Below are 15,301 nucleotides of genomic sequence, written 5' to 3'. Positions count from 1 at the left end.
CTTTCTGCGAGCAACCTGGCTGGCCAGTTTTGTAGCTTGGGGTTCAAATCCCTGATCTCAAACAACTCAGAAAGGCTGTAATTGGCTCTGTCCCCTAAGCAGGGTTGCCAACTCCAACTGAAGCTATTCCTGGATAATCCACACACACACACACCCCATATCAAGTCACTAACATCTCTAGGACTGCTTTTAAGAATCGCCTGGCCAATCTTGGAGGGTTGTTAACCCTAACCCTGAGCTGCCATTTTGCATTTAGCTCTGCCTCCCTGGCTGCCATTTTGTGTCTGGCCTCTAACTAGTAGACCTTGGGGTTCTGGTTCAAAATACCTGGGTAGATTCCACAAGCTTAAAGCCTCCCCACCTCGGCATTAAAGCAAGGCTGAGCAGGGCTTCTGGAGGAACTATTCCGCCTGCAAAGGGCCAAAGCCTTGCCCTTCCAAATGGCTGCTGAGATGGTGGGGTTTGGGCCTCAGGTCAAACACAGCTCTCCTCATGGGAGGAGAGCTGGTCTTGTGGTAGCAAGCATGACTTGTCCCCGTAGCTAAGCAGGGTCCGCCCTGGTTGCATATGAATGGGAGACGAGAAGTGTGAGCACTGTCAGAGATTCCCCTCAGGGGATGGAGCCACTCTGGGAAGAGCATCTAAGTTCCCTGTTCCCTCCCTGGCAGCATCTCCAAGAGAGGGCTGAGAGAGATTCCTGCCTGCAACCTTGGAGAAGCCGCTGCCAGCCAGTGTTGCTGAGCTAGATGGCCCAAAGGCCTGACTCGGGAGAAGGCAGCATCCTATGTCCCCAAGGAGCCTGCCCTGTGCTTCCATCTTGTGACTCACCTGGAAGCAGCCTCCTTTGGCTCTCATGGGGCCGAGTGGGGGGCACGTTTTCAGGCGGTGGTGGTAGCCCACTGCCGAGGTTCTGCAAGAACACAGAGAGGGAGGCACAGCTTGCAAAATATAAGCCATGCTTATTGGGAGGTGGTGGAGAAGTTGGGAGGAGCCAAGGGTCAAAGGCAGAGGAGCCCTGTCAGGAGGAAGTTGGCAACTCTATCCATGTTGTCTCCAGGAGGAAAGCCTGTGGCCATCCTGCATAACCCCTCCATGATCTCCTGCTCACCTGGGGATGCAGACCATGAAATCCGCTGATGTCCTCCTTAAAAACCGAGGAGATGACCTGTAGCAGGGAGAGGGAGATTAATTCTTGAAGCCTAGAATATGAATAGTTTAAACATCGGCTTTTCTCTGGAAAACCTCGTGCCAGGTTACATAAGGAGAGTCCTGCTGGATTAGGCCCAAGGGCTTCCTAATTCAGCATCTTGGTTCCCTGTTGAAGCCTTCTAAGCTAGTGGCCCTCAGCATATCTTGTGGCAGGGAGTTCCAAAGTTTCATTATTAGGGGCTGTGTGTGGCGCTCCAAAACCAGGCAGATTTTTCCTTCTTAAGGCATGGCTCGCTTCCAAGGGGCAAACGGCGAAAATGACAGCGCTTTTGAGTTCTTTTAAAATCCTCCTAACCACCACCAAGAGCATAAGATCAAGGTATTCTCTCTCTCTGTGTGTATATAGTATCTGCAAATAAAATAGGAAGCTTCTCCCCGATGTCCAGCTTGGGACCTTCCCCATGCAGGGAACTGCTTTTGTATAAAGGAGAATCACATGAGCCTCCCTCTAAGTGGTACAGCTCAGACACAAACTTACTCCCGTGCTGAGAACTAGGCCCACGGCAGCATTAAAACACCACCCCTTTCCCCACAGAATTGCAGGTGTACCTTTGCCTGTCCCAGAAAGTCTTTTGCTCCCAGCTCTTCCACATCTTTCTTTGGAGGCCTGAATATCTCCCCCCGAGGAATGCTTCGAGGGTCCAGGAGGAGATGTTCCTAGGGCAAAAGAGATTCTTCAGAGCAAGATTCCCTCCTCCAGAGCAGCCTGTCAAAATCACCACCCCAGTTTTCTTGAAATGGGTCCCATTCATTTCCCCAACTGCTCTGGGCGCTTTCCAAATCAAACCCAACAACGGGGGTAAAATGCTTCGGCTTCACAGGATCGTATCGAAAACGACCCCCAGAATCTCAAACTCCAACCACGGGAAAATACAACTACTTTTCTGCGATGCACACGTGCAATATTGTAGCACTATAATGCAAAGATAAAATCCGACAGAAGGCATCGGAAACGTGGACGGCGCCTGGCTGTCACCGCAGGGACTGCACAGGAAATACGGAAGCACACTTTGCAGATCTGTAGAGACACCGTTATAGGGTTTAATCTGGAAAGCACCCTGGACAGGAAGAACAAGGCAGGTGGGGCTGGAGGAACCTTTTAAATAAAAAGACAATCAGCCCTGAAAATAATTCTTCGCTTGTCCACGCGGGACAGGCTGGTGCGGCAGTTTAATTTTCTGCCGAAATGGAGGCACCACAAATCTGAAAAGGCAGCCCAGGAATGCAATGCTCTGACAGTGACACCAGCTGGGTTTTCGGCAAAAAAATAAATGACCAAAACGTGGCGATTCCAAAAGAAGAGGCTCAGGGTGGAAGCAACCTAGCAAGAAGGTGGCTCTCCAGTTCCAGCAAAACCACGGTTCCCATTTCAGGAGAAGGTTCCCCTTACCTGCACCTGCTGAAGGGCCACATCAAGGTATGGGGCTTGGTCCCTGGGGGTCTGCTCCAAGGCTTCCTCCAGCAGTCGCTGAGCTTCCCGCCATCTCCCAAGCCGGGAATGGGCCACGGCAGTATTGTACAGCACCTGCAGACCACCCAGAAAAACCTCTCTCAAATGATTCCAAGCCATTCAAATAGATGGGGGCAGAGGTCAAATTTGAAACAAAAAATATTAATTAATCCATATCCAATAGTTTAATAATGTAAAAAGATCAATAATTTTGATTTTATTTACATGTTTTAGCACTGGGGGAGGGTGGGTATGTGTTTGCCCTCCCATCCTGGCAACCCTGTCCCCTCGCCCCACAGGTTGCAGGGCTGTAAAGCTGGCCCTGGGGAGCTGGCTGGGGGGCAGGGGGGCAGGAGCAGGGAGGTGGTGGAGTGGGGCTCTGAAATGGGCGACGGGGCAGGGCTGCAGCAGGGAACCCTTTTGCCACACCAGGAAAATGCATTGCCCAATACCAGCTACATAGACTAACCTCAGCTTGCTGCAGTGCACAACGTGGCCACAGGAGGGCACCCTTTTGCTGAACAGGAAAATGCATTGTCCCTGCTCATGCAAATAGCCTAGCGGGGCTGCTCCCTACAATGCACAAAGTGGCCACAGGAGGGCACCCTTTTCCAACACCAGGAAAATGCCTTGCCCATTGCCATACATCTAGAATAGACTCAGCTTGCTGCAGTGCACAAAGTGGCCACAGGAGGGCACCCTTTTGCTGAACAGGAAAATGCATTGTCCCTGCTCATGCAAATAGCCTAGCGGGGCTGCTCCCTACAATGCACAAAGTGGCCACAGGAGGGCACCCTTTTCCAACACCAGGAAAATGCCTTGCCCATTGCCATACATCTAGAATAGACCCAGCTTGCTGCAGTGCACAACGTGGCCACAGGAACCAGGAAAATGCCTTGCCCGTTGCCTTCTATATGTTTAATCCTCCTGGGTGCGCCTTTAGAATGTGCTGGCTGGGCGGCAGAGGTGCCTGATAGGCTGAGCCGCACCCAGGAGGATTGGTCGTCATGGTGGCCAGGTCGCCCCGGCTAAGGGGGAGGCGGCGGCGGCAGCAGCAGCGGCGGCAAAGCCCAGCCTGGCCTGGCCCCCGTTGGAGGCCGGGTCAGGAGGAAACGGGTGGCAGGACTTCCCTGTTCACCGCCCGGGAGGAGGAACAGCGGCAGCGGGGCCCTTTTTGGCCGCCTGCCACTCAGTAAGGAGGGCCTGTGGCGGCGGTGAGGTCCAGCCAAAAATGGCCACCCGCTGCCCAGTGAGGTAAAATGCTCAGTGTGGGTGGGGGGAGGGGACAGGAGGGAGGGGGAGGGTGGGCAAGAGAGAGTGGGGCAGGAGGGAGGGGCTGGGGACAGGAGAGAGTGGGGCAAGAGAGAATGGGGCAAGAGAGAGTGGGGCAGGAGGGAGGGAGGAGGGTGAGAGGAGGAGGGAGGGAGGAGGAGGGAGGGCAAGAGAGACTGGGGCAGGAGGAAGGGGGTAGGGGTAGGGGGGCAGAGACTGGGGCAGGAGGAAGGGGGTAGGGGTAGGGGGGCAGAGACTGGGGCAGGAGGAAGGGGGTAGGGGTAGGGGGGCAGAGACTGGGGCAGGAGGGAGGGAGGGGGAGGGAGATTGGGGCAGGAGGAAGTGGGGGAACAGCCGACCCCAAAGAGCGCACAGATACTCTGTGCAGGTCGGCTAGTACATAACAAATAGCCTCAGTTTGCTGCAGTGCACAAAGTGACCACAGGAGGGCAACCTTGTGTCACATGAGGAAAATGCATCGCCCATTGCCATACATCTAGAATAGACTCAGCTTGCTGCAGTGCACAAAGTGGCCACAGGAGGGCACCCTTTTGCCATAACAGGAAAATGCATTGCCCATTGCCATAAATATAGACTAGCCTCAGCTTATTGCCATAAATATAGACTAGCCTCAGTGGACAAGATGGCCACAGGAGGGCACCCTTTTGCCACACCAGGAAAATGCACTGCCATAAATATAGACTAGCCTCGCCTCACTGCAGTGCACCAAGTGGCCACAGGAGGGCACCCTTTTGCCATAACAGGAAAATGCATTGCCCATTGCCATAAATATAGACTAGCCTCAGCTTGCTGCAGTGCACAAGATGGCCACAGGAGGGCACCCTTTTGCCACACCAGGAAAATGCACTGCCATAAATATAGACTAGCCTCGCCTCACTGCAGTGCACCAAGTGGCCACAGGAGGGCACCCTTTTTCCTTAGCAGGAAAATGCATTGCCCCTTTTCATTCATATATCAAAACCTCAGCTTTCTGCAGTACACAAAGTGGCCCCGGGGAGCACCTTTTTGCAACACCAGGAAAATGCATTGCCCATTGCCATACATATTAACCAGCCTCACCTCACTGTAGTGCACAAAGTGGCCACAGGAGGGGAACCTTTCACCACAACAGGAAAATTCACTGCTGTTTGCCATTCAGACATCAAAGCCTCAGCTTGCTGCAGTGCACAAAGCAGCCAAAGAAAGACACTCTTGATACACCAGGAGAAATGCATTGCCGTGTGCCATTCATACAGCAAATCCCCACCTTGCTGAGGTGCAGAAAGTGGCCACAGGAGGGCACCCTTTTGCTGCAAAAAGAAAATGCATTATCCTTTCTCACGCTAATAGCCTAGCCGCAGGTCGCTGAAATGCACAAAGTGACTGCAGGGGGGCACTCTTTTGCCCCAACAGGAAAATGCATTGCCCATTGCCATCAATGTTGCCCAACCTCAGCATGCTGCAGTGCACACGGTGGCCACAGGAGGGCACCCTTTTTGCATTGCAGCAAACTGAGGCTAGTCTATATATACATGGCAATGCATTTTCCTGGTGTGTTGAAAGAGTGCCCTCCTGTGGCCAATGTTTGCACTGCAGCAAGGTGAGGATTTGATGACTGGTAGCGGTTTTGCCAAAGTTTCAGACAAGGATCTTTCCCTCCCCTTCCTGAAGATGCTACCAGGGATTGAAACTAGGACCTTCTGCATACAGGCATGCAGTTGCTTTTCTACTGAGCCACAGCTCCATCCCCTAAGGGGAATATCTGACAACAGGCAGCACTCACATGTCTCCCATCCAAATGCAAACCAGGGTGGACCCTGCTTAGTAAAGGGGGCATTTCATGCTTGCTATTACAAGACCAGCTCCCTTCCCTTCCTCTGCGCTCCACTTATCCACACTACACAGGCTGATGCAGTGTTTAATTGCAACAAATGGCCCAGTCCTGCACAAACCACTAAAGAAAACGAATATTGTGTGCGTGGGGTTTGTGTCAAGCAAGCAGATCCTCGTTTGGGATGCTAACCTCTGCTCCACACTGTCCCTCCCCCAACAGTGGTGCCCCTCTTTGCACTGTCATCCTCATGGCTCCTCCGCCGTCACCTACCTCCCAGGCACACAGCACCACTTTCAGACCCAATTGCTTGTAATTAATGCACGTGTTGCTTCTGAGGTGCACCAAAGCCAGCTGGAAGCTATTCAGGGCTTCTTCATACCTGGCGGGAGAGAACAAGCTGGAGTCAGAGGGAGAGTGTCGCTTTTGTTATTCATAGGCACAGCGCCGCCAAGATGCCTGAAGCTTGAGAAAATATACGAAGCGGGGTCTCTGCCCTGAGGATCTTACAATTAGACACAAGGGAGGCATCAGAGGAAGGGGACAGAAGGGAAGCAGGCACCTCCAGTTTCAAGCTGTGCACAGTGCAGAAAATAAAAGTAGTGCTATCTGGGTGAGAAAACGGGGTGCGGTCTCTTTCCGACATCAGTGCAGAAAAGCACCAACTGGTTGTAGATAAGTTGGCATCCAGGCAGGGAGGTTTTCTAGCATTCCTAGAATTTCTGCCTCCTCCCACACCCCAGTAGTTCCTAGCAGTGTTGCAGGGACTCCCGGTTGTTGTAGACTACAACTCCCATAATCCCCAACTGAGGCCATTGCAGCTGAGGATGATGGGAGTTGTAGTCTGGGAGTTGTCGTACAGGTAACACTGGTTACTAGTTGGGCAATGGGACCTTCTGCATGCAAAGCAGCTGAGCTACCACTGATCTATGGCAATCCATTTTGTTTATTCCTATACGACTCTTTCCAGATAATCCATATCAAGTCACAGCATCACATTGACAAAAGCTTCTTGTTGGTTACAAAACAACAAGCATTCAGTCGCAAGAAATTGACACCGAAATAGACGAACTAGAGCCACATGCAGCCTCTTCCTACCGAGTCAGACCCTTGGTCCGTCTAGCTCAGCGCTGGCTACTCTGACCGGTAACAGCTCTCCAAGGCTGTCGGCAGGAGTTTTCCCCAGCTGCCTACCAGGGAGTGAACTTGGGACCTTCTGCATGAAAAGCAGAGATGGAGCATCTGGATATTTTTGTGTGGAAGGAATCCATGGCAACCCTGCATCTGTCTGTGACCAAACGCTGGACGGTGTGGCTTGCACGCTGCCATGGGCCATGAGGAAGAATGCTTCCAGGCGCCTGGGACATCCCCGAACACGGTTAAACCTCTGCCCATGAAACGGCACCTACCTCTCCAGCAGCAGACAAACATAACCTCTCTGGTAAAAGCCGATAGCTAAGCAAGTGTCCTTGGAAACCGTCCGGTCAAATGCCTGAAGGCAGAAAGGGAAACAACCCATTTGCATTACGGCTGCCGTTTAAAAGAATAAGAACAATTTTTAGTTTGGCTACTTTGACTGTTGTGTCCATGGCAAGCAGAGAAAAAACCTCCTGACATGTTGAGAAGTTTCACCTGGTTAATTTCTGGGTGTTGGGATGCTGTTACACACCCTCTAATATTTCAGAGATTCAACCAGAGAAGGGGCTAGAAGCATGTAGGGAAGAAGAATGCCAACGCCTTGGGGTGCTGCGGGATTAATTTGAGTCTGAGCTCTTTCAATTGCCTTTCTGGCAAAAGCGCCATCAGCTTTTCATAGAAAGCATGTGGTCCAGAGAAAAAATTCTCCTCTGCAGGGCTGGAGGCTGTGCCTGAGGCACAGTGGCCTCTGAGAATGTGCAGAGTCCCTTTCTGCAGGGCTGAGTTTCGGTACCCCTTATAAATCAACCTCTCAACTCATTGAAGAGTTGTCACCCTTTTTAATGTTGCATATCAGTGCATGATTTGACCTTGGTTTCTCACATCATTGCCACCAGTTATGATTATTATAATTATATTTACCTAAAAGACTTTATCCTGCCTTTCAAACAAATCAGACCTTAGAGAGGAACTGAACAATGTAAAAATAAAATATCACAATGCAAAATTGAAAGGCAAAATTTAGCAGTCTAAAAACACCAGAACACACACACACACACACACACACACACACACAAGCCGAAAGCAAAAGCGAAATCTCTCCCAAAATGTGAGAAACCATCTGAGAAAATTCTCCCAGCTTTCTCTTTGGGCAGAGCTTTGAAATTCCATTTTGAATTTTCACTGCTCCTTGGAGAAACCTCGAAATTTTCTATTGAATTCCACGCTGGAGAAATTTCAGTTCTGAAGTGAGCGTGACACTATTGTGCCCTGATTTTGTCTGCAGAGTTCAGTCAAATCAGAAACCCACGCAAGAATCACACCCCTGGAAAGGGACCAGTTAAATCATGCTTTCCATTGAAAATAAGAAGAAGTATCTAGGGCTTCACCTACAAGGAGGACCCAGATTGCTTCATTTGATATGTGCCCATGCAGGCCACAGCTCCTCGATGCCAAAGAACTCTGCACATGCTCAGACGCATGCTTCTCAAAGAAGACAGAGGGCTTCCAGGTGGCCATCAATGCGAGACTTTGCAAAGCTTTCCTGCAAGTTTCAAGCGTGAGCTTTCCTTCCATGTGCAGGATGAACAGAGAATTTGCTCAGTTTCCACTAGGAAGGTGGGCCAAAGTCGACAGGAACCTCGGGACAGATTTTGCTTCGAACTTGCACGAAATTTCTACAGGTCCTACTTTGCTTTGGAAACCACCACACACACACACACACACACACACACACACACACACACACACACACACACACCCTGAGTTGAAAATGAGGATCTGATCTGCGACAGCCTGACCCTGACCAGGTCAAGAATGTGTGGAATGGCACTGACTCATTTCTCCTGGGACTCGTAAATCCGCTGAGCACCCGCTCCTCCCAACACATTTCTTTCTTCTCCAGAAAGTGAACGATTGCTCTCTCGACCCCAAACTCTTTCAAAGTTATCCCCCTTTTCTTTACTTTTTACACTTTATATTTGTTCGGTGCACATCTACACTTTTAATTAATTAATTTTTTTTTAAAGGATTTTGAAGACATGCCTGTTTAATCAGGCTTTTAAAGAAAAGCTTTAAAGTTTGAAGTTTTAGCATCTTTGTCTTTTAAAAAAAATTAATGTTTTAATTGTGCTAATGTTCTAAGTGTTGCGTTTTAGCTTGCAAACCACCCAGAGACTGGCGCATGGGATGGTACAGAAGTGTGTCAGATAGTTAACACAAAATAAATAAATCAAAATGCCAGGACTGGCACCACTTGAGTTGAAGGGGCACTCACTGGCAGACCTGGGTTTGCGTAATGTGTGAAGAGGGCATTGCAGCAGGGCTTACCTCCAGGGCCCTCCTCAGGTCCCTCCGCTCGAGATGGATGCAGCCCAGGTTGAACTCAATCCTGGAGGGAGGGTTCTCAAGGCTGCTGAAGACCTTCAAGGCAGAGTCCCCGTCACCCTTCTCCAGAGCCAGGACTCCTTCGTGCCAAGCTTTCACCAGGTCCCGATAGGCCATCGCTGTCCCCGCTCCGCGATCAGGAAGTCTGGCTTTGAAAACCGGCTGTTGTCGGGAGCTTGCTCTGCGGTTCCTGGCTTTGCTGGCAGACAGGTGTGCAAACCAGGAAGTCGAGCATCTCTCGTCCAAAGCAGGCCAGCTTTTATCGCTGGGCACGGGCAGGAGGAAGCACAGGCAGGAGGAGGAGCTTTACTGGCTGCGGGACAAAGCTGTGTCTGTGCTCGACTCGGATAGATCACAGAGAACTGGGTCTTTATGTCTCTACTCGGGCTGGGGCTATTTTTCAGATTCCAAGCGTACTTCTTCTTAGACTTTTGCAGTCCCGAACTGGCAGCGTTGAGGGAGCTTTGCTGTTGTGTGAAGGAGATGCTGCCTGAAGGGGATGTGCGGCCATAGCTCAGTGGTGAAACCCCTGCTTGGCATGCAGGAGGCCCCAGGTGAAATCCTTGGCAGCATCCCCAGGTCGGGCTGGGAGAGACTCCTGCCTGAAACCCTGAAGAGCTGCTGCCAGTCAGTGTAGACAAGACTGAGCTGGATGGAGCAATGGTCTGACTCAGTAGAAGGCAGCTGGCTTCCTATGACTTATCTTTTTAAAAAACCAAATCAAATCATTTTACGCCTCTTTTATTTGTTTCTCGGCTTTCCATACCTGAAGGCTGAGAATCCCTTCCTTAAGGCTAGAATCCTCATGGTGTGTGTACCAATGCGCGACAACAGGATGGAAATCAGTGTGATGGAGGGATTAGAATATCAGGCTAGAATCAGAAGCAGCAGCTCAAATCCCCACTCGGAGGGCTGGTTATGGGCCAGACATTCTCCCTTTCTGCCTAACCTACTTCACAGGGTTGTTGTGAGCATCACACCAAGGTGCACATCTGATGCCCCGAGTTCCTTAAAGGAAGGACAGGATAAAAATGTAATAATAAAAATAATGATACAATAATACAGCATACATAATTACCCAGTGCACCTTTGCCGCTGGATGGGCGAATCTACAGTGGGTTGAGTGAATCTGGACGACTCACAGTGCAACCTCTCTGCCTCTCTACTCAGAAGGAAACCCCTCTACCTACAGTAGGATTTACTCCCAAGTAATGGGAGCTGTGGTTGTGGTAGAAAGGTGTCGCTTGTGCAAACCTATAAATTAGCTTAATGCAATATTCTACTGCTCTGTGGAAAAGCAGAATTAAAGTGGAAAAGATGGATCTGTGGGAAAGCGAACCGAGACGAGGTAAGTGTACTTCGGAGGGCTGCAGCCTCGATCCCTCCCAAGGCGTAGAAGCAGGAATTGAGAAATATTGTCAGGGCGTTGAGGAGAGGAGGAACACCTCCACCCATATGAGGGTCCCTGGAGTCTGAGATCATCCAACAGGACTCCTCTTGGAGTGCCTCCGTATCGGAATGTATCGGTTGTTTGTTCCACACTTAACATCTCATTGTTTTCTGGAGCCTCAAAAAAGGTACTTCAGTTTTGTTGCCATATGGGCAAATGTCAAATTAATCCATAAAAGCAATTAAAGCAAGTCAGTTAATCATGCAAAGTAACTATGTCTTTTGGTTCAGAGTTTACTTTGTTTTGGGATAGTGCATGGATGTTTCCCAGACGAGGGCAGCTTAGAAGAGACATCCCTTGCCACGTGAGAGAATGCCTCTTCTAAAATGCTACTTGTCATCTGCTTGCTTATTTCTTTATCATATTTATATTCTGCCTGATATGTGTAGCCCTAGGTGATGGGTCAGAAAGCATACGTGGGTCATAGCAGGTATCATCTTAGAAGAGGCATTTCCTCAGTTCAACAGAGGAAAAGTTGCCTCTTCCAAGATGTTGCTTATCATTTGTACACAGATCAACACTAGCCATCCTCTGCAAAGAGGCACTCCCTCTTGTGTGAGAGTAGATGGATTGCCTCTTTAAGATGGTACTTGCCATCTGCTCATGTGGGCCATAGCAGATATCGTCTTAGAAGAGGAATTCCCTCCTGTTCAAGAGAGGGAGGGCTGTCTCTTCCAAGATGTCTTGGAAGAGACATTCATGTGTGTGTGTGTGTGTGTGAACAGGGAATGCCTCTTCTAAAATGATGCTTACCAATTGCGGTTTGTACTAGTACTTGCAAAAAATGTTTGTTTTAATCCGCTCTCCAAGTGATTGGGGCACCTCTTTTTCGGTGATTAAACGTTGTTGTTTTTTAAAAAAAAACCCAATCAATTAAATGTAGCCGCACTACTTCAAAGCCAGTCAAAACGTGTTTGGTTTTTCAGCTTTTCACACCAAGAGCAACTGGGAATTAATCTGGTTCATCAGAAGTTTAGCACCTATAGGGTTAGGTGCAAACTGTACCATCTCCAGATAGCAGGGAATATTGGGCTAGGGGAAGCAGTGGTCTCTACCTTGCAGGGTTGTTCTGAGGACAATGGTAAAATAAGAATAATAAACATTATACATGAATTGAGCCACATAAAAGCAGGGGCTGCCAGACATCACGCAACAGTTTTACCAAGCACCAGGGATGTATTTGTTCTGCTGGTTGCTTGTCTGCTCCCCACAGGATCTAGTGTTGAAGTATTCCTTGCTCTAGCTAGGCCCATAGGTTGCCATGGAATATCCACTAACATTCCAACTCCAGAGGGAGAAAGGTCAGTCATGGAATGTGGAAAATCAGAGCAGGGACTGCTAGAAAACAAGTGGTTTTTACTGTGAGATATCGGGGGGACCCAAGAAACTGGAGGGAGAAACATCACAAAAAAGTCTAGAAAGGATTGCGTGGCTGAAATGGAATGTAAACAGCAGCTCAGTTTCACATTCACAATCCTAATTCTAACCACATCTTTGGTCTGCATTCAACATACACCGAGATAAAAAGCCAAGCCCAAGACACAAGTCATGAACCTGCCTCTGGAACTCATGAGACCTCATGACTGGGAGGGGGAGACAGTGGGGTGAGGCGAAGAGCAACAAAGAGGAATCATAGCTGATCAGCAAGGATGCATTTGTGTAGCCAAACATGATCGGCCGCAACGTGAGTTCTGGAGAAGGTTAGAGGCCACCGACCAACCAAACAGGCTACGGTTATTTGCATATAGTTCTGAACTACATAACAATGCTACAGTCCAGGAATGCATCACATTCCCAGTTATCCAGTTACTTCCAAACACCTGGCTCCCTGAAAACAGAGCATGTTCCTAAAGAATCTTTTGGAAACATTGGTTTGGGTTGTCTCCATCACACTTTGCTATCCAGATCACGGAGGGTTTATTGCTATAGGAAACTCTCTCTCCTCAACAAACTTGGTTCGTGGTATATCCTTGCTCTATGCCGTCTTAATATACCATCTATTGGAGGATTGCTGGTCTTGTGGTAGCCCGCATGAATTGTCCCCTTTGCTAAGCAGGGTCCACCCTGGTTTGCATTTAAATGGGAGACTCCATGAGTGAGCACTGTATGATATTCCCCTCAGGGGATGGGCCCATGGCTCAGTGGAGTAATATCTGCATGCTTGCAAGCAGATGGTTCCAAGTTCCCTCCCTGGCATCGCCAAGATAGGGCTGAGAGAGACTGCAACCTTGGAGAAGCTGCTGCCAGTCTGTGTTGACAATACTGAGCTGGATGGACCAAGGGTCTGACTCAGTAGAAGGCAGCTTCCTATGTTCCTAAGTTCCTGCATATGATCCATACAGACACTGCTGCAGTTGAGATTGTGGTAAAGGCACAAGCCTTTACCAACAGGTCTGTCTACACCACAGACTTAAACTGGGTTGAGCACCATTCCTTGGGGAACCCTACAGACACAGCTATGGCTAGGGATCTCCAACAGAAGCCTCAGCATCCTCAGACTACAATTCCCAGGATTCTTTGAGGGAAGCCATGACAGTTAAAGTTTTTCTTCTTCTTTTTTAAAGAAAACACCAAAATATACATTTGTTGTACAGATAAGGCCCCTTAGATTGCCAACACACCAGGAGAAAACTGACCTAGGGCTTCCCTGTCCATTCAGCGGAGGCGTCATCTGCAGACAACAGGGACTGTCCATATGTTCTCAAAACTTGTCACTGAGGGCTAGAAATGTGTTGGGTTTTGTTTTTCCAAAACGGAAGAGGAGCTTCTCTGCCGTGTTGAATTTTGTGCTCAACACCCACCTCCACAACAGTGGGAAAGAAAACAGAATACACATGCAGAAGGCGGAGTTCGGTCCAGGGGGGGTTCTAGAAGTTCCCAAGAGCTTCCAGGAAAGAAGAAGAAGAAGAACTAAACAACTAAAAAGAGGCAGAGGTACAAGGGATTGAAACGGCGGTGGGGAGGGGGGCAAGTTTCCTGAAACATGGGGAGGTGGGCAGGTTGTGTGAAAGTGAAGTGAAGATAGGGGGAGGTCGCAGTCGGACCTGATCTCTACCTCCTCTTTGGCGTCTCTTCCGTACGAGACCTCCATACAGGGAGAATTGCACATCAGTCCACTTTGGCAATACGTTCACACGCATAAGGCATCAGCGTCATCATGACAGTAGTAATAGCATCAACTGTTTTCCCCATACAAAGCCCTCTCCCCCCCCCACTAAAAAAACCCCTTGTTTGTAGGCGAATGGAGGATCCTGGTGTCCAGTGACCTTCCTATGACCATTGACATTCATTTTTTTTTTAAAAAAAAAAAGATAAAATCCAGTGTGAAAGAATACACACATGCCCCCTTCTCTGCAAAGGTACAGTCCTGAGCATCACTATTTCCCCAGACCTAGAGGGTGTTGCCTTGTTGCCTTGAAGTATTGTTTCCTGTTGGCTTTGCTACAAATGGCCACACACACACACACACCCCGCCTCAAATTTCTACCCCACTCCTTGTGGGTTTCCAAAGATAAGTTTCCAAGGAGAGTCAACACGTCTTCCAAGACCCAAGATATTCCAGACAGGTCGGATATCCGATTCCCCCAACGGCATTTTCGTTTTTGGAGACTGGGCGTTTTGGAGACCCTCGATGGCGAGGAACGCTAAGGGGTGAAGGCAAAGACCTTCGTTCTCACAGTAATTCCAGGAAGAAAGGCACATGAGATGGGGGTTCCTTGACCGTGGCTGAAGGAGCGAGCAGTTGCGGTGGGCACCTCCGTCGGGCGGAAGTTGCAGAAAGTGGATTCTGATGGAGGCAGAGGAGCCAGCACGAGTGTGGTTATTTTTAGCCACGTGGGCGGACCGTCCACACGAATTACGAGGCCCGTCGTGCTGTGAAACGGATCTCCTGCCCGACGTGCCAAAAAATCCCAGAAGGTAACAACCTCAAATGTTGGCTCAAAGGCGTGTCGGAAAAGAACCCACTTGACACCCTCCAGGAGACAGTCCAAGGAGAGGCCACCTAAACCCTGGCCTCTTCAGCAGTTCAAATGCTCCCGTCCATCTGTTCTACAAGGAATAAGTGGATCGCCTCAAACGCTGGACGATCTTTAATATCTCGGCTCCAACACTTCATCATCAAGGAGAATACAGGGTTTGGGCAGAGGGGCGGCTGAGAAAGGTAGGCCTGTGGGCAGGAGAAGCACAAGTGAGGTCAGGGAGGGATTCTCGAATCGCACATTGACGAGCTCAGGTGGAGAGGCCACCCGCATCGGATTCTGGGCCACGACTGCGACAGAGAAAAGTGTAGCATCAACACTACAAAATCCAAATTGGTCTCCAATTGGTTTCACTGTTACGGCAGGTGGCTCAGTATTTTAAAGAGTTCTACGCGGAAGCACATGTGCAAAAGGGTTTTTAAAAGGAAGAAAATGGTTAGAAGAAAAGAAAGTGACGGATACTCGTCCAAACAACAAACATACACATACCAAGAAGCCCCCAGATAAACATCAACATGAAATCTGACACTCCCGTGATCAACAAACACAATTACGTTTCTCACAACTCTGTCCGTTTCCTCCTTCAC

The 15,301-nt window shown here is 49.4% G+C and overlaps 1 protein-coding gene across 7 annotated transcripts in view; it reads right to left on the bottom strand.

Annotated features, from left to right (window-relative positions):
* Positions 1–15,301, bottom strand: part of LOC128338927 (discoidin domain-containing receptor 2-like) — a 49,989-nt gene that overhangs the window by 4,854 nt on the left and 29,834 nt on the right. For 5 of the 7 annotated variants that reach the window (XM_053282160.1, XM_053282162.1, XM_053282159.1 and 2 more), the window contains exons 17-22: positions 7,172–7,254; positions 6,036–6,144; positions 2,600–2,734; positions 1,759–1,866; positions 1,109–1,165; positions 829–910 (exon numbers count right to left, since the gene is read on the bottom strand). In XM_053282160.1, the coding sequence (XP_053138135.1) occupies positions 829–910; positions 1,109–1,165; positions 1,759–1,866; positions 2,600–2,734; positions 6,036–6,144; positions 7,172–7,254 (574 nt within the window). Of the gene's footprint in view, positions 1–828; positions 911–1,108; positions 1,166–1,758; positions 1,867–2,599; positions 2,735–6,035; positions 6,145–7,171; positions 7,255–9,401; positions 10,293–12,073; positions 14,903–15,301 lie in introns of those variants that run through there. The other 2 variants (XM_053282164.1, XM_053282163.1) reach the window with 2 other exon arrangements.

This window comes from Hemicordylus capensis, chromosome 17 (genome assembly GCF_027244095.1).
Source record: "Hemicordylus capensis ecotype Gifberg chromosome 17, rHemCap1.1.pri, whole genome shotgun sequence".
Lineage (NCBI taxonomy): Eukaryota > Metazoa > Chordata > Lepidosauria > Squamata > Cordylidae > Hemicordylus > Hemicordylus capensis.
Note: the sequence above shows the minus strand (reverse complement) of the source record. Positions and strands in the feature narration are given on the sequence as shown.